The 26,297-nt window shown below is 43.0% G+C and overlaps 1 protein-coding gene across 1 annotated transcript; it reads right to left on the bottom strand.

Moving 5' to 3' along the window:
• Nucleotides 1-203: 203 nt before the first annotated feature.
• Nucleotides 204-26,017, bottom strand: LOC129332402 (phospholipid scramblase family member 5-like). Its single transcript, XM_054983499.1, has 7 exons — nucleotides 26,005-26,017; nucleotides 19,873-20,024; nucleotides 14,606-14,648; nucleotides 11,882-12,102; nucleotides 4,468-4,629; nucleotides 1,149-1,310; nucleotides 204-242 (listed from the first exon to the last, which is right to left on the bottom strand). Exons 1-7 carry the CDS (start codon nucleotides 26,015-26,017, stop codon nucleotides 204-206), a joined length of 792 nt encoding a protein of 263 aa, XP_054839474.1.
• Nucleotides 26,018-26,297: the final 280 nt, after the last annotated feature.

Here is a 26,297-nt window from a genome sequence, read left to right as displayed (position 1 = left end):
CCCTCTCCCTTTTTCCTTTGCCCAAAACATAGGCTGGTATAGTTCAAAAGTGATATCCAAAGCTCAAGGGATAGCTGGCAGAAAATGAAAAAGAATTAGGAAGTGTCTTCTGTAGAAGTCTTCAAAGCAAAGGCAGCCAATTTATGTTTCGTTCTTACTTACTATGTCGTTTGCATATTTAATTGTTTCTGTCATCTTGCTTGTTACAATCCATCTAAGGAGTTCTCAAAGAACATTAAGTCCTACAAATAAATAAACCGTGAATGAGGAGGAAGATACAAAAAGGCAACAATTAATATCAAAAGACTGACTTGTACGGTTTTATTTCACCAAAGTCTTTTCTTTCATTATGCAACAGTTCTTGGGCTTAGCATCTCTCATCAAGGAAGGTTTTGTGTAGGAAATCAGAGAGCTTTAAATTTCAGGATAATGTTATTTTAAGCCATGTTGGAATAAAGAGGTGGAATAAAAACTGAATCACTATTTTAGATTTGGTCACAGCATGGGATCCATCAAGAGGCAAGCCCAATTATCCCAGTTCTGTGAAATACTGGAGTGTGTTCCTCACATTGGAAAATATGAAGTCTGCCATCAAAACCAATCTGCTAACCCTTCGAAGTTTTCCTTATGGTCGTGTCCATCTTTCTACAAACAGGAGGTGAAAGTCTTTCAAATTCCAGATTTTTATTGATATTGTGGCCATTGAATAACTTTGTTAATACCACAACTCAGATTTTTTAAAAAGGAAATGATACACCTAGGAATTCCAAGTCCCCCAGTGAGGCCATGGAATCCCCTGCTCCCACCCTGTATCCCCAACCATCATTCACTTGACTGGTGGGAGGAAAAGGCAGGGGAATAGGCCTCATGAATGTGCGCCCGGGGCAGTATGACATCAGTCCCAGGAGTAATATCATCACACAGCCCCAGGAACACTCTTATGCTTCGCAGTGGGCTGATTTGGGCCTCAAATGGGTCAAATCAGGCCTGCTGTGAAGAACGGGAGTTATCCCAGCCCCTGAGAAATGATATCACTTCCTGAAAGTGACATCATCACACCACTCCGGGAGCTGGACTCAATGGACCGCTGTTCTGATCCAGCAGGCTCTTATGCTCTTATGGATTATTTTTAATGAGGATATACTTACTAGAAGGAAGCAAGCACCAATCATTACTGCTTTGATTTTTACATCCAGATCTACAGGAACCTGGATACCAAAGTTGGCTGTATTGGTAAAGATGTTATTGACAAAACCAGACCAATACTTGGAAATCTTGCCAATGGTAGACATCTCATTTAGAGATTTTACCTGCAGAATAGGGGGGGGGAGGAAAATATATATTGTAAACATTCCCCAAATACTTGGAGATCCAAATAAATGGAATTAAGACTAATACAAAAGAAATGGGATCTGCAGAAAGAGGGGACATCTTATTATTCCCCTCTCTGCCTCATCGCCAGCTATGTCTGTTTCAGCACTGCTACTGCTGCTTGGGTTTCTAGGTGCAAGTGGGTACCTCTTGGTTCATAGAATCCTAAACTATGTTTGTCTCTACTTACTTCTGATATACATGCAATGGATTGTGCTGTAATGAATACAAAGTGAATATTAATTGAGGTTGAAAATGAAATTACAGCAGCAGAAGTCTAGCACCCTCTGAATATAATTGACCTGATCATTATGATTACTATTTGGGCCCATGACACTAAATCTCTTCAAATTTCTGAAATAGAAACAATTTGCTACTCTGTTTTCCTTCATTCTGAAACCCAGGATTTGTTCACAGTTTTTACAGCCACCAGTAAATATGGTAGAATTAGACACAATTTCTAAACACAAAAAATAAATGGATTGAAAACAGTGAAGAAGGCTCTGAAGTTCATAATTTCCTTATACAAAATACAAATAATGGAAGTCTGTTCTTTTCATCCTCCTGTTCTTAGACCAACGTCTTGAGCAATAAAACTAAAAAACTTAAATAAAACCCGTATCTAAAAACACTTCCCGTTGGCATTTCTCTGAAGCCTCTGGAATTCGAGCAACAAAATAAGTACATTTAGGTTCAGAATTCTCTAAGAGGAATGGAACTTTTTGCTCTAAAGTTGCTAGAGGAAGCATAGTCCATTTATCAAGGAGTGGCATAATCCATTTTAGCCTAAACTAAAACATGTAAGGACATTGCAAGAGAATATGTAGAAGAGAGTTGACTGATTGGAGGGCACAGGGTCATCATAACCGATATGAAAAGGTGATCCTTAACAGGCGACCCAATAATACTATTGAAAAGAGGCAGTTGAATAGTGAATGCATAGAAGTTCTATGTAACTTTGGGCAAACTAAGGAGTCTAAATAAGAAAAAGGTGTACCATTAGAAGGCCCAAGGCAAGCAGAGAGCATGTCCTTCAGGCATCAAAATGGGCATAGCTCTTATCTCTGGGATAAATCAATTTGGCCACATGCTTTTTTTATTGATTTACTGAGAAAGAAGAAATATCCTCCACCTTAAGATTTATAAGAGATGGCTTCTGATCAAAAATCTTAAGCCATGGAGGCTTATAAAAGTCCCTGAGGGTTAGCTTTTCCAAGCTTCTCTTGGAGACCTCAAAACATAGATGAAACCAAAAATGAAAGGGTTGTTGTACCCAGACGTGGACTTCTATAGAGCTAAGACCAAATTTAGAGCAAAGGGCTGATGACGAAATGCACCTTGGAAGCCCTCTAATTGGCCAAAGGAATGAAGACTGTACTCTGTTTATAGAATCAGCTACAGAAGATCCATATAGGGACACCATATAAAAGTTCTAAGATCACCACTGAGTTAAAAACTCTAATAGCAGCTGGAATATAATGTGCCCCATTAGGGAAAAAAAAGAAATGCAAAATTGCCTTCAACGTAGCCAAAGATTTCTGAGTGACCAATTGTTTATGACATCTCCAGGACAAGGTAGACTGAAATGAGGTGCCCAAATACCTAAAAGAAGAAACCTGCGAGATCTTCCACCCAATAAATATCCATGTCTCTCTTTCAGTCAAAGAATGAGGTGCAAAGTTAATCATTTTAGTTTTAGGAAAATTAATAGATAATTCCTCATGCAGACAATAAAAATGAAAACTTTTCAAAGCCTGAAGAAGACTGATCCAGGTACAGGAAAGTAAGACTGAATCATCTGCATAAAGTAAAAGAGGAACTGGGACATGCAGTCATTTAGGTGGGTGGAGAGAAGAATCAGTCAAAAATCCTGGCAGATTAGACAGATACCAACTAAATAAAGATGGTGCTAGAGGCATCCCTGCTGGACCCCTCGGATGATGGGGAAGGGAGCAGTTAAGTGACCTTCACTATTACACCGCACTTGGGCAGTAGAATCAGTATAAAGATGTTTAATTAACCACAACAATCTCCTGTCAGTTGTGGTTTGTTTCAATTTAGCCCACAGATGGCTTCTAGATATGGAATCAAATGCGTAGGAAAAGTCTATGAAGGCAGCATATAAAATGCCTGTAATGCTTGCCTCTGACTTGATGTGAACATGTCACCTTCCAAAGTTCTTTGTCTCATTGTAATAAAGTCCCACTATTCTGCTTACTTATTGATGCTACAACTATTGCTGTGGCGTTGACACAAGCTCTTGCCTCTTTCCAGAGCACTGAATTCTGTTACGGCAAAGTCCAAAGCATCAAAAATGCAATCGAGTAGTGTAATTTTCCCAGAGTGCTTCCCTTCCTGGATATAAGGCACCATGAGTAGCTATATTACCCAGTCTTCCTTGCATTTGGGACACTGTTCAAGCAGTGTTCAAGGCATCAGAGAAAGGAAGGAGGGAAGAGTTACTAACATAGCAATAGTCAGGTAAAGGGAATTGGGGGGATCTTGGGTAGATTTTGGGAACCTCACTACAGACGCCTTTGGAAACCCATCATTTCTTGATGATATCATCAACACCACGATATACTTTCTGAATTTCACAATTCGACTCGGAAAATACATGTCAATTGCCAGTTGCTAATTCCTCAGGTCAGTGGAAGTGCAGTAAGCTGTCCCCATGTTTATCAGTTGCCAGGTAGCAGGAAATTCATACACAAGATGGGGCATTTCCTTCCTGCATTCATTCTTTCCAGCTTTCCTTAGAATAGCAATGCAAGAAGGAAAGCTGGGAGCTCAGGTCCTCTTGGTGAGAAATGCCTAGAATAGGCAGTTGGTGGCAGCAGTACTAAAAAAGGGAAAGAAAACCCCACCAAGGATTCGGTGTGCTGGGACAGTGGTGTATTGCTCATTCAAACAGGTGATTGGTACAATTAGACCTGACAGTTCTGATGATATGGTGTGTACATTGGTATGGGTTGTGCATCATAAGAATTGGGTGCAATTTTCACATTCTTGTCTTGCAGTTGCCATTTATGTGGACAATGGAATATAAAGCTACAGACAGAGATAATATCATTCAAAATAGCATATCAAAAATACCTCAAAATCAACGTCTCCAAAGCAACCACATGTTGCATAAGGGCCTATGATCTTCAGCACATCTTCGTTGCTCTCATTCCTGATAGTGAATTTTGGCAGAAAGGGGTCCCATTTTTGTATCACGTAGCCAACTGTGGTCCCAGGAGGAGACTGAACTTCTAACTATTGGACAGTCAAAAATGTCATCATATGACATGTGGCTTGCAAAGAATAACAACACATCTGAAACATAAACAATGTCATACCAAATAATATTTTTATTTAGTTAATATCTTCAGCGAAATTTAGTTCCTAATTTTATTTCAAGTAGCAACTACTATGGCTTCCTTTTTTTCCATTGGTTGTCACTGCTGTGCCAGAATTTTGACTGTAGATGTAGACAAAGACATTTCTATTTTGCTTATGTTTAAACATTATAGTTATCATAACCATTTCTCTTATTTGTAAATACCAAATTGGGTACCAAATTGATGAAAGGGGAAGGGCTGGATGGGATCAGTAAATAAAGGAAAATACTATACTTGATCGTAGCCAAAAGACTAAGAAGTGATTTAACTCTTTTGATATGGCATATTGTTAAATGGTGTTTATGCTGGTATGGTTTGGGCTATAGCTACAACAACAATAAACTCTTCACATAAGGGAAGAGCCACTAAATTATGAAGAAATCCTGCTTTAAGACCTCAAATCCAGCTAAAACTGGCAGGGAGCTGCCAGGGCTGGCTTCAGCACATGGCAAGGTGCGGCAGCTGCCTGGGCTCATGGCTTCTGGTTGGTCCCACTGCTGCTGACAGCCTACTCACACATCTCCTCTAATGCCTGCACTCACACCCTTCCTGTTTATATGTGCTTTATCACCCCATCTGCACATGTTGCCTAGCAGCACTGGAAAAGAGCATGTGAGTGAACCAAAAAGCATCAGCATTTCTGGAGGTCATGGCAGTGGCACTTCTACCTGCACCTACCACCTAACACCATTGGGGAAAGGATATGCAGGAAGTGTGGGCTGCTGTGACTACAGGTGCTTTCTCCCCTTTCCTCCCGGATTTCTTCTTAGCTAGCCTTGCATGTGTTATGTTTATAATTGTATGCCTGCCCTTTCATTTCTCTTTTTATAAAAACCTTTCTGGTTGAACATCTGGCTAGTTTATTTCAAGAGTTCTCTTAAGGGAAAAATCCCCATAAATATTGGTGGAGAATCCTAGTTACCCCCTCTCGCTTTGTCTCCTTTAAGCTAATTTCTCCCAATTAATTAGGAGACTGCCTCTTTGGGTAACACAGCCCCCCCCCCCAAACTGGCCCTGTGAGCTGCACATGTTTACTGTCTATCTGCTAGTGAACTTACCCACTCAGCCTGGAAATTTTGCTGGGGAACAAGAGGGGTACAATTGGACCTGGGCCTTCACACCAAGAATCTCTGAAATTGTAGGAATGCATCTGCCTTGGAAAATGAATGACTTCGGGCACGCTTGCTGCAAGCCCAAATTCCCCCCTTCCAAATTATTCTTTAAACTGCCAGGAGATTTCCCCATAGGATCTGTCCTGTGAATGACTGCGGCTAAAGGGGATGTTCAGCTGTCTTCAAGTGCAGTCTATCCACAACTGAATTGTTTGTGATTGATACACATCCAAATATCCCCACCCAGATCCAGCTCTGTGTCTGAGGACTGTTTTATCAGTACCGTTTTGGACTGCTCTTAAAAAAACCTATTTATTGACAATATTTATGGATAATAATGATAACAACTGTAGCAACACATTATAAAGAACATGAATAGAAGAGCTAATTAACTGTGATGGAAAGATAAATAACAATAATAATAACCAGTATTGTTACAAACTATGCATACTTGGATCAGTGAGCATTTATGTATTCACATCATATAGAAACTGGGTGCTCAGTCAGTGAAATATTTAAAATAAACTTGATTTCACTATTTAATAAACTAAAATGGAATAGTATTTCCAAGGCCTTTTTGGGATGTGCTCCTTAGATTTAAAAAAAGGTAACCATCTATTTGTGAAATTAGTTGTGTAAAATGGATTGTCTATAATTATGAACTAGGAGGAGATTCTATTCAGGATTGAGAACTCCCAGATCTTAAGGCACCATGCTGCTCTTATGCCCTGACATGTTTTTCATTGACTTGTTTTATTGGATAGTTTGGTTTTATCGTTTTAGTTGTGAGCCCTGTAAAGTTGGTTCTGGGGAAGAGACATAAAAGTTCCCAAAACAAACAAATACACTCTAATCAGGATGGTAGAGATTCCCATCCCACAAACAACATTACTGGAGCATCCACACCTGCAAACACATTTGAAAGTGCTGGGTTCCAGGTATGGCAAATGCTATGCTGGCAACAAGATGCTTCTCTGCATAAACCTCTAGAGTTCATTGTGGCGATAGAGCTGCCAACAGAAGAACTACTTCCTTTTCTTTGATCTTCCCTTTGTAATCATCTGGAGTATTTCTGATGAAATCAACAACATTTGGAACAAAATACACAAAACTGAAACAATTTTTAGAGATTTAATCTTGTTTTCCTAGAGTTGGAGGACATAACTAGACATGATGGCATCCTGGGGATACCGCTGCTATATTAGAGAGTTTAAAAATGCCACAAGGATCTGATACTGATAAGGCCTGCTGCATATCCAGACAAAGTGCTCTTGTGTCATACCATCTCCCCCTGCTATGCCAAGGGTTGCCAGTAGATATGGGCATGAAAGGCATTATGAATGGAAAACTCACGAACAGCCTGTTCGTTTATTCGTGAACAAGCTGTTCGTGATGGTCGTTGCACGCCTCCTTCGTTGCCTTTGTCAGCTATTCGTCAAGCCAGACAGTCTGGGGCCTTTCAATCAATTCCCCTGGCAACGGCAGGGACTGAACTCTGTCTGAACTCCTTCTGGCTTTCCTTCTGGCTTTAACCCTTCAAAGTACTTCCAGCAGAGAGTCCCGTTTTTGCCACTGTGAAGAGAAAATGACAACAAAGGGGGAGACCCATGGATCGTGCCTTTCCTGGGGTGTAATCTCTAAAACTTGGGGGATCTTTGGAGGACAGTGAGGACTATGTTCCCTGCAAATTTGGTGGGTATTGGACATTGGGAAGGTCAGTTTGTAACCCCTCAAAGTAGCTTCCACCAGAGAGTCCCATTTTTGCCACTGTGAAGAGAAAATTACAACAAAGGAAATTACCCATGGATCGTGTCCTTCCCGGGGTGCAATCTCTCTGAAACTTGGGGGGTCTTCGGAGGACAGTGAGTACTATGTCCCCTGCAAATACAATGGGTATTGGACATTGGGAAGATCAGTTTGTAACCCCTCAAAGTAGCTGCCTTCCACCAGAGAATACCATTTTTGCCACTGTGAAGAGAAAATGACAGCAAAGGGGGGGACACATGGATCGTGCCTTTCCTGGGGTGTAATCTCTAAAACTTGGGGGATCTTTGGAGGACAGTGAGGACTATGTTCCCTGCAAATTTGGTGGGTATTGGACATTGGGAAGGTCAGTTTGTAACCCCTCAAAGTAGCTTCCACCAGAGAGTCCCATTTTTGCCACTGTGAAGAGAAAATTACAACAAAGGAAATTACCCATGGATCGTGTCCTTCCCGGGGTGCAATCTCTCTGAAACTTGGGGGGTCTTCGGAGGACAGTGAGTACTATGTCCCCTGCAAATACAATGGGTATTGGACATTGGGAAGATCAGTTTGTAACCCCTCAAAGTAGCTGCCTTCCACCAGAGAGTACCATTTTTGCCACTGTGAAGAGAAAATGACAGCAAAGGGGGGGACACATGGATCCTGCCTTTCCTGGGGTGCAATCTCTCAGGGAATCTCCCCTGCCACCTGCCAGCTGATAGTTTAAAGGGATATTTAAGGGGCCACAAACAATGAACAGCTTGTTTGGGTTTTTTTTCCATTCATGCCCATGTCTAGTTGCCAGATCCCCTTACCCTCCCGGTGGGAGGGACCTGGCATTCATCTTATTCTTCCTCCTTGCACATGCATGCTCCTGGGGCAGTATGATGATGTCAATCCCAGGCAGTAACATCATTGCTCAGGCCCAGAAATGCATAGGAGCACTCCTGGTGTGGCACAATGACATCACTTCTAGGAAGTCATCATGCAGGCTTGCTAGCACTTGCTGGGTAAATGAGTGGTGGCAGCAGGTGGAGGGTGGGAATAGGGAATCTCCCACCTCTACAGGGGGAACGGCAACATTAGCCATGCCTTTTCAAGTGCCAAAACAGCCATGGGCTAGAGTAGGGTTGCTGTCACATCTAGCTGTGCCATAAATCTACACTTGAAAGAACTCATGATGGAATTATCCTTCTACCTTCTCCTTCCGGCCTTTGTAACCTACCCCATAAGAAGGATTCTCAGGTTGATTTCCATACATATCTAAAGAAGTGAGCAGTGATTCGCAAAAACTCATATTGAAGTAAATATTGTTAGTTATTAAGGTGCCATTGGACTTTTATTTGATGCTGGGCGTGAAAGCAGATGAAGTGAGATGGCAGGAATGAGTTGCAAAAATCAAAGGAATCCTTTGAAGTACACAATCTAAATCCAAAGCTACGAAAACCCAAACACGCATATCCAGTGAGAGCCACTGGGTGTGCATGTGTGCTGCCTACTTTCTGCTACAGATGAAATTACTCATTTTCTGATTGCTTCCAATTCTCCACATGTTCACATACGAACACTCACTGCCTGTCATTACCTTCCTTCTCCCTCACCACAGAAGTCAAGCACCATGCCCAGGGCCAGCACGCCCATTGAGGCAGGTCAGGCCCCCACCTTGAGCGCTGAGGTGCCGGAGGGGGCGCTGGAGGGGGCACTGGGGGTGGCGGAATGCACCGTGAAGCTGGCATTGGCAGCGCTGGAAGCTGAGCAGGAGGGATGGGAAGCCACTTGTGCACCACCCTGGCCACCTGCCATGCCTGGCCAGCAGCTGCTGAAGCCTGCCAGCCCTCCCACCCTGCACTGCCATCGCCGCCAACACACGCCCCTGGCCAGGTGCAGCAGCTGTGGGCCAGGCGTGGCGGACGTCTGGGGCGGTGTGCAGAATGACAGAGCAGGAGGGCTGGGAGGATGCACATGTACCTCCCCAGCCACCCACCGCGCCTGTCTGGGAGCACGAGCAGCCTCCGCGTGCCATCCCAGTTGCCCACTGGCCATTGGGGCTAGCTTGCTGCATGATGACTTCGCAATCAGTGACATCATCATGCAGTCCAGGGTGTGTGAGCATGCATGCGTACTCTGTGCGCGCATGTAGGGGCAGTCTCGGGTGCTAGAAACCCTGGCGCCGCCCCTGACCATGCCTCACCCACTGGGACCTGTTCTGCTACTGACCAGCTACAGTTCTCGCCTTCTTCTCCACAATTAGCTGAACTTCCTAAGCTTCTTTCTAGGAAGAGCAGTCAGGGCTGCCTGGGCCTCCTTCCCTACTCAGTGCCAATCCTGTCCCTATCATTCATTCATTACTCCTCTTTGACCTTGTCACTTGCTCCTTTTTTAGAAAAAAAGGATCTGTCAGGAGAATTTTTTCCCTTTGGAAAAGTAATGGAATTGAACCCCCCCCCCCCCAAAAACCCACCCAGCTTTCAAAGTGGTCATTCTTGAACTCATGGCCTCCTGCATCCTTTGAGAGAGGTGAGCAAACGCCTGGACCAGGACTGGATCCAGACTTAATTTTCCACTCACTGAAGAAGAGGCACAATTTCCACCATTTCCCCTTTACTGCTGCAGCCCCTTCAAAAATTGTCCCCATATGTGATTCCTGAGGGTCCCCTCTCCCTCCAAGAGCAGCATTTTGGGAAGATCAGTGGGCTGCTGAAGAAGCGGGTAAGCAGGGAAGTTCTGTTCCTCTGACGGAAGTTTCTTCCAAGAGCAGAAAATTTTGTCTGGGCCCTCCTCCCAGTTGGCTTTATACAGAATAAATATATTTGCCAATCATCTCAGGGGATAATTATTTGATGTATGTATGACCAAGCCATTATTGTAGTGTTTTAGAAAGCAGTAATCATTTTCCTGTTCTCTTCACCACCACCCCTTGCATTCTGTTGTTCTTGTATTTAAGCCTAGGTGTAACATACAAGAGAATGAGGTGGCAGAGTGTTGAGATAGTAGAATGGACGGTACCATTTCAGTCAGACGTGGAGGGATTATATTTTTCAGTGTACTCTATACTAACAATTCCTGTAAATGGAGCTTGTGCCAGATTACAAAAGGCTAGGCTAGGTGTGCTGGTTTTTATTTGCAGGGAGCTTTTATGTATGGGAGCATTAAAAACGTGAACAGTCTGAAACCTGAAGTCTCCATCACTGACCGGTTCAGCTTGCAGTCCGTTCACCAATTGTGATCAGCACAACTAATTCAATAAACTAGTTACCACCATCCAAACATGTATATGTGTGTCTCTGTGTGTAGTACCTGCATGATCTCATTCTGCTTTCCCACAGATCCTTGACTTGGTCTTCATTACTGCCAGGGCTCATTTTGAGGGGGAATGCACAGGAATGCAGTTCTGGTAGTTCCCCAAAGAGGTCACATGACAGATGGCCCCACCCACCTGACTCAGCCATTTTGAGCCCGTTTCGGCCTGGATTGGGGCCAAAATGGCCTGAATTGGGCCTCTGATGGGTGGTAGATCACTGTCCCGCTCAGCAGCAGCCCGATTCTGACCATTTTGGGCCCCTTTTCTGCCATTTTCAGCCTCTTTTTGCCATTTTGGGCCCAATTTTGGCCCTGAATGGCCAGGATTGGGTCCAAAACAGCCAGGATAGGTGATGTCAGGGGGTGTGGCACATGTAAATGAGTTATGCTAATGACACACTTCCAGTGATGTCAAGGAGCATGGCATATGCTAATGAGTTACGCTAATGAGTTCTTCCAGCTCTTTTTCTACGAAATGACCCCTGATTACTGCTAAAGGCAGTATGAATTTAAATGAATTAACACATGGCTATTATCTCACTGCCTCATGGGGATTTTATTTCCTCCACCTCCATGTTGGGTAAATTTTTATTTTTAAAAGTTTGTTCTACTAACAAAAGAGGTTAACAGGGAAGAGTGACTTCTGTTCTTGCCCTATCAAGCTCACATAACCTTATGTCTTTTAACAGGAAAGGTGGGTGAACTGTTCAGATTGGCAATATTTTGCACATGCTCGTTCTTGCATTGCCTCATGAAGGCAGCAGTTATTTGTCAGGGGGAAGGCCCACTGTTCTGTATGGCAACTCAGTAAACGTTGTTTAAGTTCTGTGAATGTTTACATAAACAGCTCTTTTCTCATGAGCTTCAACATATAAAATATAAAACGATCGCCTTCTTCCCCAAAGTAGTACTTTCATATCCTTTGCAAGGTATAGTCCAAGTTGAAAGGTAGTATTACAGTGATTTACTAACCTCTTGCAGATAACATGGAAACCAGCAGCTGTTACATCTTAAGGGTCTGTTTACAGTGATAACTTCTTGACCAGCGTTGTCTGTAATTCTTATGGTGAAGGACCGTAAAGGTGAGCAGAAGTTACGATCAAAGCAACCATTTTCCTCTACTGCAAAGTAAACTCTTTGTCCCATGTGGTTTTTTATCTCATACTTGCTGCAGGTCTCAGTGCCAAGTATAACTAAATAAAACCAAACATGCAGAAATGTATTTTGCATCATTATAATGGGACAGAGATGCATCTGATAACCTTTTTGACTCAGTGCTACATTTTAATTAATAATACTCCTGCAACTATTAGATATTTTTAAAATGCTATCATTTTGTAATTATATGGGCTGTTAGCTTGTTTGAGGTGGAATCCAGCCAAAGTTAAAAGATGTCAGCAGAGAAGTTAAGCATGTGTTTAAAAGTTCTTTGGATGAGCTGGACTTATTATTTGCCAACATTAAGCTACAGAACAGATTCAGACATAACTCAAAACTATAGTTTATTTTAAACTGTGGCTACTTTGTTCAGATCACAGCTATTCATTCCAATCCTGACTGGCCTTGAAAAAATGGTAATTTCATTGTGTTTTCTCTGAATCTTTGGCACATGTCACTAGAAGCCAGTTTGGTATAGTGGTTAGAGATGGGCACGATCCCCAAAAAATTAACGATCCAGCTAATCGTGGATCGGCGCCGGCGATGATCCCGAATTAACTATCCACACCGATCATCTCCCATTCCCGAGCCGTGGATCATGGATCATGGATCATGGAGGCCAAAGCGGGCTGCGCTGCTATTCCCAGCTATGTGGGAAGGTGGGTGGTGGTGGTGGCCACTGGGCCTGGTGGGCACGGGGAGGCGACGACGAGCCGCCTCCCCTCAGGTCCCATTCAGCAACACGGAAGGTCTTTGTTTGGCCATCAGAGCTGCCTATCAGGGTTTGCATGGATGAGATTGGAGTGCCCATGGCTACAGAACACCCCCTTCCCCCTCCCTCCCCTGGGTGTCTTCTCCCAACTTGTGACTGCTTTGCTGCTCCATGGTTGGAAGGAAGCCCTGCTGATCAAGGAAAGCTGGGCTTCCATTCGAGTTTCCAGGGTGACAGAAGGAGGGCAAACAGAGCTCAGGCTTTCCCCTGGCTCCGTTGCCAGGGGAATAGATTGCTGGCACCTGAGTGTCTGGATCCCCGATCCAAGCCTGAACGCAATGATCCAGGCCTCTCCCAATCACTGGATCATTGGCCATGGACAATCACAATCCGCCGGGTCATGATCGCGCGATCACCATTATCGTGGGGTTTTTTTATAGTAATGCGGATCGTGCCCATCTCTAGTTAAGAGTGCCAGGACTCTAACCTGCAGAACCGGGTTTGATTCTCCATTCCTCCACTTGTAGCTAGCTGGGTGACCTTGGGTCAGTCACAGCTCTTCCAGAGCTCTCTTAGCCCCACCCACTTCACAGGATGTTTGTTGTGGGGATAATAATAACATACTTTGTAAACCATTCTGAGTGGGTGTTAAGTTGTCATGAAGGGCGGTATATAAATCGAATGTTATTATTATTAGAAAACAAGCTAGTCTTAAGCCCGAATTGAGCCAGCATGTTTACATTCAGACATCATGAGAAACCATAGTTAAGAATAACTGTTGTTAATTAACAGATCCTAGCTTGATGGTTCCCAAGTAGAGGAGGCGTGGTCTGGAAAACGAACCTAATTTTGACATGGTCCAGCCCGGTTCGTGGTTCATGAACATATGGGTCGAGAGACTCACCTTTTTCATGAACTTTGGTCTGTTTGGGCTGGTCCATCAGTCCATGGTCCGTGAGTCCAGACATCCTGGTTCCAATCTATCAATTCCCTAGGCAATGGATGGGATGTCCGCAGACCTTCTGCAGGCATAAAAACTCGATAGGCAGCTCTGCCAGAGAGCTTCCATTCTGCTCTATGTGAGCAAGGAGCAAGAATTAATTCCCTAGACAATGGAGGGCTGGGCGTTCTGCAGCCATGGGAACACCAATCTTAGTCCTCAAAACCTTGATAGTCAGCTCTGCCTGCCAACCAGAGAGCTCCCATTCAGCTCTATGCAAGCAAGGAGCAAGAATTAATTCCTTAGGCAATGGATGGGAAGGTGTCTGTGTGGTGAGTGAGGGGGCTCTTCCTCCACCCTTTTCTGTTTGATTTTGCTTCATTGCAACTTTTTGGTGTTGCAAGCCAATGCAAGTCAATTGGCATTTGTGACTCCGTATCTACTGGAAGTTTCCTGGGGTTGGCTGCTTTGGGGGCCTGTAATTTGGACCTCCGAAATGCAATCATGGCCAAACTTGGAGAGTGGCTGGAGAAGAGTCTGCTGAAGTGTTGCTGTGAGTTTGGCATCTCTGTTTGCAAAATGGGCAGTCCTAGGGCCCCTTAAAGTGACGGACCACAGACTGATGAACTGGTCCATAACCTGGGCTGGTCTGTGAAAAGTTCGTGGTCCATGGAACGTAAAAATCGAAGGACCATGGGCCAGCAGTCCATGGCATTTTCCCCACCATGCCCACCTTTATACCCAAGTAACCGCAGTTAGTGAAGTGGCTTGCATTCAGATAATCACACTAGCTTGTTTAATTAAACCATGGTTTTGCTTTATGTCTGAACTGAGCCATAGATCCTAGCCTCCACCCCAAGAATGGTGGAACTTTGAAGTACAATACCTTGAAGAAGCTCCACTTGTTGGTGAATTATTATCTGGTCCAGCTGTACAGAAATAAAAGTAAATAAACAATATAAGAATTGTGGGACATTGAAGATATTTTAAACTGCTTTTCAAAGTGTAGCAGAAAAAAAATCATAGTTTAGTCTCCTGTGACACATAGACACATAGTGTAGTCTTCTGTGTCCAGGGATATTGTTCAGACTGCAAGCTGATGGAAATCAGGTAAGGGAAACAGTCCAAAAACAGTTGTGTGATCACAGTATGTTTGTGGCAGTGACTTATGTAATATGCTAACAAGGATAAGAAACATCTCAGAATCTCTATTCTATCTGACGTGGATAAAATTTTATTTTCTCTTTAATCTAGTGCTCAGTTCAATCCTGACCATGCAACAAAATGAACATACATTACTGGTGTGGTTCCAAGTTTAATTGATAGAGGTATTTAAGAAAGGAATCTCAAATGTTAAGAATGGTACGTCATGGAGGATATGTGCTTTACAAAATCTAGTTCAATTTCATTTGGAAAGCAGGTGAGTAAAGGCTATTACACTGCAATCACATTTATTGAACTGACTAATAATAATATAACAATAGCACTGCTCTTATATTCTTCTTTTCTAGACAGATTAGTGCTCCACTCAGAGTGCTGCAATAAGGTGCTGCATCAGGATGTTTTGAATAATGTATTTATTGATTGCTACCAAGTTTTTATATTTTTATACTTTATTATGTTTTCTATCCGCTCTGAGCCCGCTTGTGGGGAGGGCGGACTACAAATCAAATCAAATCAAATCAAATCAAATCAAATCAAATCAAATCAAATCAAATCAAATCAAATCAAATCAAATCAAATCAAATCAAATCAAATCATTATCCCCACAATACAGCTGGGGAGGTGGGGCTGAGAGGAGTGGCTTACCCAAGGCCACTTGCTGGGCTCATGGCAGCAGTGGGATTCAAAGCAGCAGAGTGCTGGTTCACAGTCCGATCACGTAACCATTATACTAAAGCATAGTCCAGAGTTCTTGACTAATCCGAAGTTTGGATTCCACAAGTCACGTCAGCAGAAGGGTTATAAAGATTTTAGGGGCTTCGTAGCCAGATAAAAATGTAACTCTTTGAACCATGATGGCTCAGACAAGAAATTCACTGCATCTCCACTTTATAGAACTTTAACATTAAACCACACGATTAAGAATCAGAGGCCTGTTCGCATAGATCAGAAGTCTGTCTCCTAATACTGACATTGGTATGATCACCTTCGACAATGTCAGATCTGCCCCTCTGATTATCTGGAGCTTCCTCCTTTATTTCATGATAAGAAGAAAGACAGGGAGAAGAGGGAACTGGGGCAAACTCCAAATGCAGTTATAAAACTTGCTTTGTGAAGCCGCTCTGGCCTTATTGTTGAATAGGCTTTCTATTAACAATCTTCATGAAGCATTTGGAAGTGTTTGATCAGAAAAGATATGCCCAAGCAAAGGACCTTTAGATCTAAGTATGGCAGTGGTGTGACAGGAGTTCTAAGGCTTCATAATTTAGGTTTGATTTCACCAGAGCTATGTCCAGCTATAAATCAAAAGTGTTGCCTTTTAGAAAACCTCAAAGCTTTCTTCTTTGAATCTACAAATCAGAGCCTTCAACAGATAGAATAAGTCGGTCCTTTGTGTGAATAGCATGACAGCAATAAAATGGTACCCAGAATTTGTTTTGTTCCTGGCTCAAACAATACACATTCACAATTAGGAAAGTTTTATAGAAATTTATAAAATGGCTTCCATGGTCCAATTTGCTCCCACTGTGTGACTCTTACAGAGCCTATGATAATCAGTCAAGTGATATAAAGTCAGAGTGGTACAGTGATTGGTGTGTGGGACTAGGGCTGTTTTCACACGTCTTAACTGCCACGCAAAATTGCACAAAACTCATGGAATGTCAGAGTCTTCATGGCTCGATTTCCTGTCAAGACTCCATTTCATGGCACGATTTCTGATGTCATCGTGCCACAAAACGGAGTCATGACGGAAAATCATGCCATAAAGACGCCTTTGTTCTGTGAGTTTTGCGCGATTTTGTGTGGCAGTTAAGATGTGAAAATGGCTATTATCTGGAGAACGTTTGGTTTAAACCACAATCAGTTATGAGGCTTTCTTAGGATGCAGTCCTAAACGTACTTACTAGGGCGCTAGTCCTGTTGAACTGAATGGGACTTATTTGCAAGTATACATGTTTAGAGTTTAATTGGAAGTAAACCAAGTCCAGCCATTCTTTCTCAGTTTAATAGTGGCTAAAATGCAGAATGAAGAAATATGTATATCACCCTCAACTCCTTAGAGTTAGGTAGATAAAAATCCAGAAAGCCATTTTTACAACTTACCAAATCGGGCCAAATAGGTTCAGTCCATACAAACTCAAGGGCCTAATCCAATAGCTAAGTGTTTTTCAACTCAGCAGTCTGAACTAGAGGTGGGTACAGACCAGGAAAAAAACACAGACTGTTGGTTCATGGTCCGTCGATTTTCACGGACCATGGACCACTTACAGACCTGCCCGGGTCCATGGACCAGTTTGTTGGTCTTTGGTCCATCATTTCTGGGGGCCCTGGAACTGCCCCCTTCACACTCATAGATGCCAAACTCTCAGCAAGATTTCAGCAGGCTCTTCTCCAGCCAAGATTGCAGTTTGGATGTCTGAGTACAGACCTCCAAAGTGGCCACTGCTGGGAAACTTCCAGTACATAGGATAGGAGCCGCAAACGACAATTGACTTGCATTGGCTTGCAGCACGAAAAACGTTGCAATGAAAACATGGGATGGAGTTGGAGAATCATCCTCTGAGAATGGAATGATGGCCACCAGAGTGGAATGATGGTTCCTGGGAGCAGAAAACCTGCCTTGGGACAGGAATGGGGAGGGAGAGAAGTACTCTTTGAGGGGAGAGTCAAGGAGATGTTTTTGGGGAGACAACAGGAGGAATATTCTTTTAAAGGACACGAGGACAGAGACAATTTATGAGAGAAGGTTAAATTTGGGAAGAAGGAGTAGATGTTCTTTGAGGAGACAGGAATATACCTGTACAGGGAAGGACAGAGGTGATCTATGAGGGGAGGTTAATTCTGGGGGGAAGGAGAGTCTCCTTGGGGGAACTGAAAACTCCCCAATGGGCTGGTCGAGGGGAGGCTGGAAGCACCAACTCTGGGAGGGAGAACAGATCATGAGGAGGTAGACCTGGGCATAGGGAGACAAAAGGACAGGACTCTTGCGGGGGGGGGGGGGGAGAGAGATCTTGAGGGAAGAGATGTGGAAAGGAGGATGAAAGTGAAGATTTTGTGAGGGACAGACAAAAAATGGGAGGAGGCAGATGCAGACAGCCAGGCATCGACAGGTCTCCATTGCACAACAGGATTGCATTCCATAAGGAGGAGCTCCGCCAATGGAGGACGCCGGACCTCCGCGAGGGGGTACAGAACTGCACTGGTGTGTATGTGTGGGGGGGGTGGCTGTCTCTAGGAGCAAGAGGCCCTTAGAAGACTTTCAAGAGGGGGAGCAAGCTATGCATTTCCCTAGCCCAATACCCCCAAATCAAATAAAAATTTAAAGGGGAAAAATGAGACAGAAGAGTGAGCCCTGAAGGAGCCCAATAAACTTGGTCCCAGAGCCTGACTGAAGCCCTGAAACTGGGTTGGGGCAGAGCCCTAGCCCAACACCACAAATAAGAATTGAAAAGGGGAAAAAATGAGACAGAAGATGGAGCCCTCAGCCGAGGAAACCCAACAAGCTTGGTCCCAGTCAGAGCCTGACTGCCGCCCTGAAACTGGGGTGGGACAGAGTCCTTAAAGAGTTAGAATGTTTATAAAGTTATACTGTTCTGAATGTTTATTATGCAACTATTAAAATTGTAACTTTACAATTTTATAACATTACAATTTTGCACTGTACAGGAATGAAGCTTGTAAGCGGAAAGGTTTATAAAAAATAAAAATCTATGTTCCTTAAAGACAAAATTCTTAGGCTAGCCCATCACCCCACAAGCAAATAACTGAAAGAAAAAAGTAATAAACAGAAGATTGAGCTCTCAGCTGAGGAAACCCAATAAGCTTCCTCCCTTGCTGCAGCACAAGCCCGAGCCTCCCTCTCGTGACATGCAATGCAAAAATAACAGCAAGCAGTTCCTCACTCGGTAACTGAGGGCTGGAAAGTGAAACTGCAGCTCCGCACTGTGTCTTATATACTAAATGCTCACATAGAGTATAATGGGAGCTCTCTGGTTGGCAGCCAGATCTGCCTGTCAAGGTTTTCAGGACTAAGATTGGTATGTTTCGAGGGCTGCAGAAGGTCTGCAGGCAGCTCCTACATTGCCTAAGGAACTGATTGCTCAGCGCTGGGATGTCTGGTTTCATGGACCAATGGACCGACAGACTGGCCAAAGTTTGTCGCGTCTGTGAAAAAAGGTGCATCCTATGACCCATTGGCTTGCGAACGCTGAACCAGCCAAGTCCATGTAAAATGTTGGTCCATTTTCCAGTCTGTGCCCACCTCTAGTCTTAGCCATGTTTAAGTTTATGGTGGCTAATTTGAAATTTGATCCTGAGTAATTAACTTTCCAAGACATCTAGTGAGTTGTTTAGCTTAAACAGCTTATAAAATCATATTTTATAGTCTGTCATGTCTATTGATGATCAAGTGTTATTAAAATACAGATAATAGATTATGTGGGTTTCCACCAGAAAGGAGTCTTCAGCATTTAAAGTAAGCCTGTCTGATATGCTAATTGAGCATGGTTGAAATTTCTGTATCATCAAAGCCTACCACTCTCACACTCAGCACATTACTAAGGGCACAACAGTCTCAACAGCCTAAGTTCAAATCTATTGATTGGTCTAAACTAGTGACACGCTGACAGGTTTATAGGAAGAAAAAAAAACACACATCAGTTTCCTCCAAATGAAAGCCAGGCTTTAAGTCCCGAAGAAACTGTCAAGATGAAGTTTTGCCTTAGCTTTAGATAACTTGCTGTGCAATCCTAAGCAAAGTTATTCCAATCTAAACCCATTGAAATCAAAATTGCCCCCCTGCTTCTATCTTCTTTCCAACTCCAGGGTAAATCCTAGAGGAAATGAGCAAATAAATGAATGCATCTATTTTGCAGAATTACAAGAGAGTAAAACCACAGGAAATTATTTGGGTAAATTGTAAGTAAATATAAGATGGGGCCCGGTAATACATATAATAGAATCTTCAAAGTATTTGGAAAACGATAAGACCTGGCGTAGGTATTCCAAACCAGGAGGCAAACTGGCAGCTGGTAGTGCTTGTTTACAGATGGTGGTTGCCTCTGAAGGTTTAAGTTGCTCTGCAGGATCTGGAAAGCCAGGAAGAGGGTCCTCTATGGGTTTATGAATTTGGCCTGGAATATCTGCATGAAATAAACAAGAAATGGGGTTGCTTTTGTCCATTAAAATTGTCCAGTAGGTGAATTGGTTCTAGCCAATCGCAGCTATTGAAAATGGTTCCCGTGCTTATCTTGATTTCCTTACGTATTTATTTATAAACATTTCTATGCTGTCCTTCCACCCCAGGGCTCTATTTTATGCTGTTAATTTTGTAACTCTGTATTTTATTATTGTGCACTGCTCTGAGCCTGTTCACAGGAAGGGTGGTATATAAATATGATAAAATAAAAATAAAAAAAATCAACATTAAAGCATTTAAGATATTAAAACAGCATTTAAAATAAATATAAATAAATATAAAATATTTAAACAATTCAATAAAAAACATAAGACAAACAAATAACAACAACAACAACCAAGGAGGCGGGCTAATAAGTCATTTGGGTTACATCAAACAAAACAGAAAAGTCTTTACTCATTGGCATAAGACAATGATAGCAGGAGACCAATAAATCTGCCTCAAGAGAACGTTCCAAAGTTTTGGCACCACAACCAAGAAGGCCCTTTCTTGGGTTGTTACCCATTTAGCCTGAGATGACAACCTCTGAAGCTGATGAGAGTGTACAGGTAGGTTCATATGGGAGAAGGTGGTCCTTCAGGTATGTTGGCCCTAAACCACATAGGGCTTTAAAGAACAATACCAGCACCTTGAACTGAGCCCAGAAACAAATTGGAAGTAAGTGCAGATGGAACAAGATGAACAATATGGTCAATACAACACATTTCAGTCAATACTCTGGCCATAGTATTCTGTACCAATCACATCTTCTGGATAGTCTTCAAGGGCAGCCCCACATACAGCACATCTAATCTAGATGTTACTAGGTGATCTGGATGATCAGCTGGTGAAGGGCACCCCTAGCCAGCACAGCCACTTGTTTATCCAGCAGGAGTCCCTGGTCCAGCAGCACCCCCAAACGATGAACCTGCTCCTTTAGGCAGAGCACAACCCCATTCAGAACAGGAGTTACCTCAGTTCTTGGGTCAAACCTTCTCGCCAATGAGGGAACGGATTTCCATTTCTCACCTCCCCATCCTACTGCAGACCCAAATTTCCATCAAAATGCTGCCCCTCAGGTACAGGAAACCCCAAGGAAAGGCATGATGGGGAGTCAGAAGTCTGCAATGGGAGAGGGAATCACTGAAGATCCCCTCCCCTTTTATCCACAGAAATCTTCTGCTGGATCTAGCCCTATACCTCTTCATTATTATGGCCTTTTAAACTATCTTTATCATTTTTCTTTCCCTCTGTTGACCAACCTTTCACTTCAAACATCTGATGAAGTAGGCTTGCCATCCCCCTCAGGGGGCAGGGGATCCCCTGCTCCCACCTCCTCCTCCCGCACCTACTTACCTGGCCAGCGGGGGCTGGCATGCCCTCCAGGGCACCCCCTGGTGGCACGGCACCCCCCAGGTGGCATAGTACGCCCCCACGTCCTGTCATGGCGTGCCCCCGTGACCCACTGTGGCAAGCTTCTGTGCCCTGCAACAGGCCCATTTCATGCTGAATTGAGCCGGGGGGGGGCAATTCAGCCCCACAATGGGTCTGTTTCAGGCTGAATTGGGCCTGTGGGGGGCGATTCAGCCCTTTGGTGAGCACAGGAACACTCCCAGGCTGCCCGTTGACCCATGTGATGATGTCACTTCCTGGACACACCGGAAGTGCGCTCACGCTATGCGCAGAACAAGACTAAGAAGCCGGCAAGGAGTAAGTGCCAGGCTCCCAAACTCCCACCAGGGGACTCAAGGGACCTGACAACCCTATGATGAAGTGAGTGTTAGTTCATGAAAACTTATTCTTCAGCATTGTGTGGCCCTCTACTGAGATCAGTAAAGTGTGCACCCCTCAAGAGCCTTTGGCATACATTATGGCCAGAAGTATAGGAAAGGCACCTCTAAAATCTCTTGGCTTTAAGATGCCAAGAATGAGGGGATATGCATCTATCTGCACATTAAAAGAGGGTATCTGGATAAGAAGTGGTCCTGGCAAGGAGTCACATGACTTCCCAGATATGCCCAAAAAGCACTGCTGAAGGCTTGCACAAACAGAACCCCAAGAAAGCCCTTGCAATTAGCCCTTGCGCCAAATCAACATGACCATATCCCATCTTACACAAGACATAGCATGACGTATTTCAGCCTCCAGGAATTAACTACCTTCTTTGGCCAAGTTATGTCATATTTCCAATTGGATTGTAATAGCTGCATCAAATAGTCTTTTGCCCTTTGATTTTTGTACACAGCAACACAGACTGGAGATGAACAATCAGCTCTTGATCTTACAGTAGCTCTTCTGCAATGTCTTGCATGAACAGAAAGGCATTAAGTAAAATTTCCCTTTTGCTATTGCATGGTAGGATCCAACTCCCTCTCCTTGTGTCCTGCTGTGGCACACTGCAGCATTTTCAAGACTGCCTCAGATTAGCATCACACACAATCCAGGGTGAGCTATGTAGATGAAGGGGTGGCGCTAAAGAAACTGCAACCTCAGTTCCAAACAGAGTTATCAGCAGGGATTATCTGATTTGATTTTGCAAAAGAAGTATTTTGAAATCAAATTTGCTTTGCACTACCCATTTTCTGTTGAGATGAGCACCTGATATGATCATGTTGGTCATTTGTTTGCAGTTCAGTTTTGAGTGCATCTCCCTTCCCCCAAAGGATCAAGAAGACAATCAAAGCCAAGTCACCTGTTCTGTAAGGATCAATGTTTTTTTCTCTCTCAGTTGTGTTGGGCAAATGGATGGGGAGGAAAAGGGGACTGGGTATGGCAAAAGCAGTGCAGGAATTGTGTATGAATGTATTTGTGTGGCCAGGAACCCAAAGCACATAGATAAAACCAAGCAAGACGGACAAGGACAGAATAGAAGCATGCAACTGCCCCTGTCTCACTTTAGAGTCAGGGCCTGCTAGATCATGCTTTTAGGTTCATAGGACACCCAAGAAGAGAACAAGATTGCTTTGGCAATGGTGTTTATTAAGATTTAACAAGATGTTATATAAGCAGGGTGGTGTGGTTACACAACAATGCCAATTAAGTAAAGATAGGCTTACTACATCTCTCTTCTGCAAAAGGGGATCCCTGACTGTTTCCTTGAGATGTCACTCCACAAGGTAAATTTCATCTGTGTATCTCCTGCTTGACAAGCAAGATACGAAGACCTTGAGGCTTGCCTAGCTTTTTAAAACTTGCTGCCCCCTAAGTGCGTGCAAGCTCCAGCACCTGTTTATGGGAAGCTTTCCCACTGGCAGAATGTTGACTGCCTTCAGCTTTGTCTCTGACTAGTAAGCACTAATCGGCTGCAATTGGCAGTGCAGGTCTGATGCTTGGGATGAAGTGAAAGAGGGTACACAGAGGGAATTCATAGAGTTCTGTAAAGATTCACTATCTCCTTACCATACAATGGTCTTCTGCATGTAAATCCATTATGGCTTCCTCCCATTCCCCAGCAGGTTCAACCCCTTTCTGAAATCATTTGCAACAATAGATACTGGCTTATGAAGGGTCAGGAGGACACAGCTATGTGGAAAGCTATGAAAACCTGCATGCGTAAAATATTCTTGAGAGAGTTGGCGAGTGATCCATTTTTATTTAAGCATGGAAGACCCCTGCTAACAGTTGGTAATCCCATTTCAGACTGAACAGAGATTTCATCCTTAGTTACCAGGAGAAGATTTAGTTCTATCCCAGTGGTACCCCTAAGTACACCCACGTGTTTCTTGCTGCACCCCATTTCCCCCTCTGTTAAGAGAATGCAAGCCTATCACTCTACCCTGCATGGCACCCTGCAAACCCATTAAGGATTTCTACACTCTCAAGCCTTCCGTCTCTGGAGATTCCCTCTCAAGTCACAGGAAAGCAAAGGTAGCTGCAACTCTTCCTTCCTTCCTCCCCTGTTAAGCCCTCCATACCCCTGACACTTTCTCAGGATGTCTGTGACCTCCGAAGAGGTCAGATACCCCATTTTGGAAAGACCATGGCTGTTCCCAGACGGCTGACCTGCACCCGGGACGTCACACCACGTTTTGGATCTTGCCGGGGAAAATGCGAAATATCGCGTTTTCTCGCACAAGTTTTGCGCAACGTCGCGCAAAACTTGCACGACAAAATGCGATATTTCGCATTTTCCCCAGCACAATCCGAAACATGGCATGACATCCTGGGTGCAAGTCAGCCATCTGGAAATGGCCCATCTATGTTTGACCCATTGGATGTGGCCATGAAGTGTTCTATTCTGCTCTTGTGGGCTTGAAAAACAAGCGTTATTTGAATGTGAGCCTGGCTGTATCCTCATGTAATCAAATTTTGATCTTAATTTATCATTGCAGCCACAGCTTTCCTTCAAAGCCTAGGACCACAGGAAGGAGAAGGAATCTCTTTGAATTTCTATCTGGCTTTTAAAAATGTATAACTGGGTCATAAATATTTCATATGTTCTCTTGCATCATTTTACCTCACAGAGCCCTGTTGTTGCTGAAACTCATGTTACACGAAATGCCATGAAGTTTTATGGGCCAAGTGTGAGAGTAATTTTTGAGACAGGGGGAGGGAAGATTGAAGTCTGTCTTTTAAGTCAGACTTAGAAAACTGAGCGGCAGGTGTACTAAATATTCATGGAAAGAATTCTGGAGAGTGTGAGCATTATCTTTTGCATTCATTATGGTGGCACTCCGGATCTTATTTCAGTTTTCCATACACTTAAAATACACCTCACTGTAAATAAAGTGCATGATATAAGCATAGCTTTTATTTGACCGTCTGACTGCTGCTAAGATGTGTGTTCATTTCATCAGTTGTAACTATGCTCATTGACGTGAATGGATTTGGAAGGCAGTAACTCTGTTTAGGATTACAGCATATGGTTCATGCTTCTTTGCTATTAGAAAGTTATTAGAAATGCTATTAGAAATGATTAGAAAGTTATTAGAAATGCTATTAGAAATGATTGTATTATCTCCTCTGAAATCTTACCTCATACTAGCCCATATCATTCAAATGGCACCTTTATTTTTGCAAAGTACTTTAACAGGTTTTTGTCTTCACTCACCAATGTGAGCCTGGCAATTCTTTCCTCCATTTTATAGATGAAGGAATTGACTTTTAAAGGAACTACATCAGTTTGCACAACTTAACTCAATCACATGGTTGATGTAATAAAATAAAGAGAGCCATAATAATGACTCAGTCCTGAAGAATATGAAAGGAGCGTTTTTTTCCCCTCAGCATTTTCTGAGGGGAAAAAATTCAAGCGTGGGTGAGAACTTCTCAGTACACTCTGAAAGCCTGAGTGCCAAATTCTAACGCCTCTTCTATTTAAAGAAGTACATTAGAAAGTGTGAGCAAAGAATTTGTCCTCACTTTTAAAAGTGTAACATTTAATTTTTTTTTCAAAAGTGGATGGAAGATGATTGAGAGGATTTCTAATTGCCTGCAATTTTCACTTTTAATGAGAAATTAACTGGTTCTAAGGCAAAACCTCAACAAGAACTGTTCATTCTGAGTGCATTTAGTTTTCTTAGTTAGTAGGAATTTTGTCAACCATATTCAGAATTATTAGTAGTTCTGGATGAAATATTTCTAAAGTGAAATGTGTTTGAAGGGCATTTAATGGAAGGATGACCATTAAATGGTCGTTTTAATGGAAGGATGACCTTTCCACATTTTGTATTATCACATAAATAGCATGCATAGGCAGAAACAGGCAGGTTTAGATAAAACTGGCATTACATGATCAACAGGAAAAGTGAGCTTCCGCATAATTATTAGCTGTCAGTCTCTTAAAAATTTCTGGATCCAGAACAACATAGAGAAGAATTACCGTGCTTTAGAATTATTACTTCCCTGCTTAATCAAAATTGCTGAGTGTTATATTGTAAAGGGTTGAGGTGTTTTTTTTTTTTTTTAGTAAATAATGTCTTTATAGGTTATATATAATCACTTACCTTGAGAGGCCATGAAGCTGCCTGAATCACTTCTTCAAAGGAAGCCAGGTTAAAGGGCTTTTCTTGTTGCAGCAAGAAAAAAAAAAAGCACAGCATGCACAAAACTTCAGAAGGTATCTGTCTACTTCATGTCAGGTTAAAAAAGAGAAACGCATCTCCTTTCTCATATTGCAGAATGATGCATTTTATGGACAGCAGGGGGAGCTGATGCTTGTAAGCAAGAAAGTAAATAGGTATAGATACAGATTGCTTACTTCAGATGCGTTTTGCAACAGAGTGTGTTCAAGGAAGAT

This window comes from Eublepharis macularius, chromosome 6, assembly GCF_028583425.1.
Source record: "Eublepharis macularius isolate TG4126 chromosome 6, MPM_Emac_v1.0, whole genome shotgun sequence".
NCBI classification, from domain to species: domain Eukaryota; kingdom Metazoa; phylum Chordata; class Lepidosauria; order Squamata; family Eublepharidae; genus Eublepharis; species Eublepharis macularius.
The sequence above is the reverse complement of the archived record's forward strand: the minus strand, read 5'-3'. Positions and strand labels throughout refer to the sequence as shown.

Bases quoted from the DNA above. Each gene is read 5' to 3' on its own strand.
- LOC129332402 (XM_054983499.1), bottom strand. The intron at 14,649-19,872 runs GTCTTATCGTTT...ATTTCTGTACAG, and splicing joins GTTTGGAATACCTACGCCAG to CTGGACCAGATAATAATTCA. The intron at 243-1,148 runs GTAAGTATATCC...ATTTATTTGTAG, and splicing joins TTGGTGCTTGCTTCCTTCTA to GACTTAATGTTCTTTGAGAA.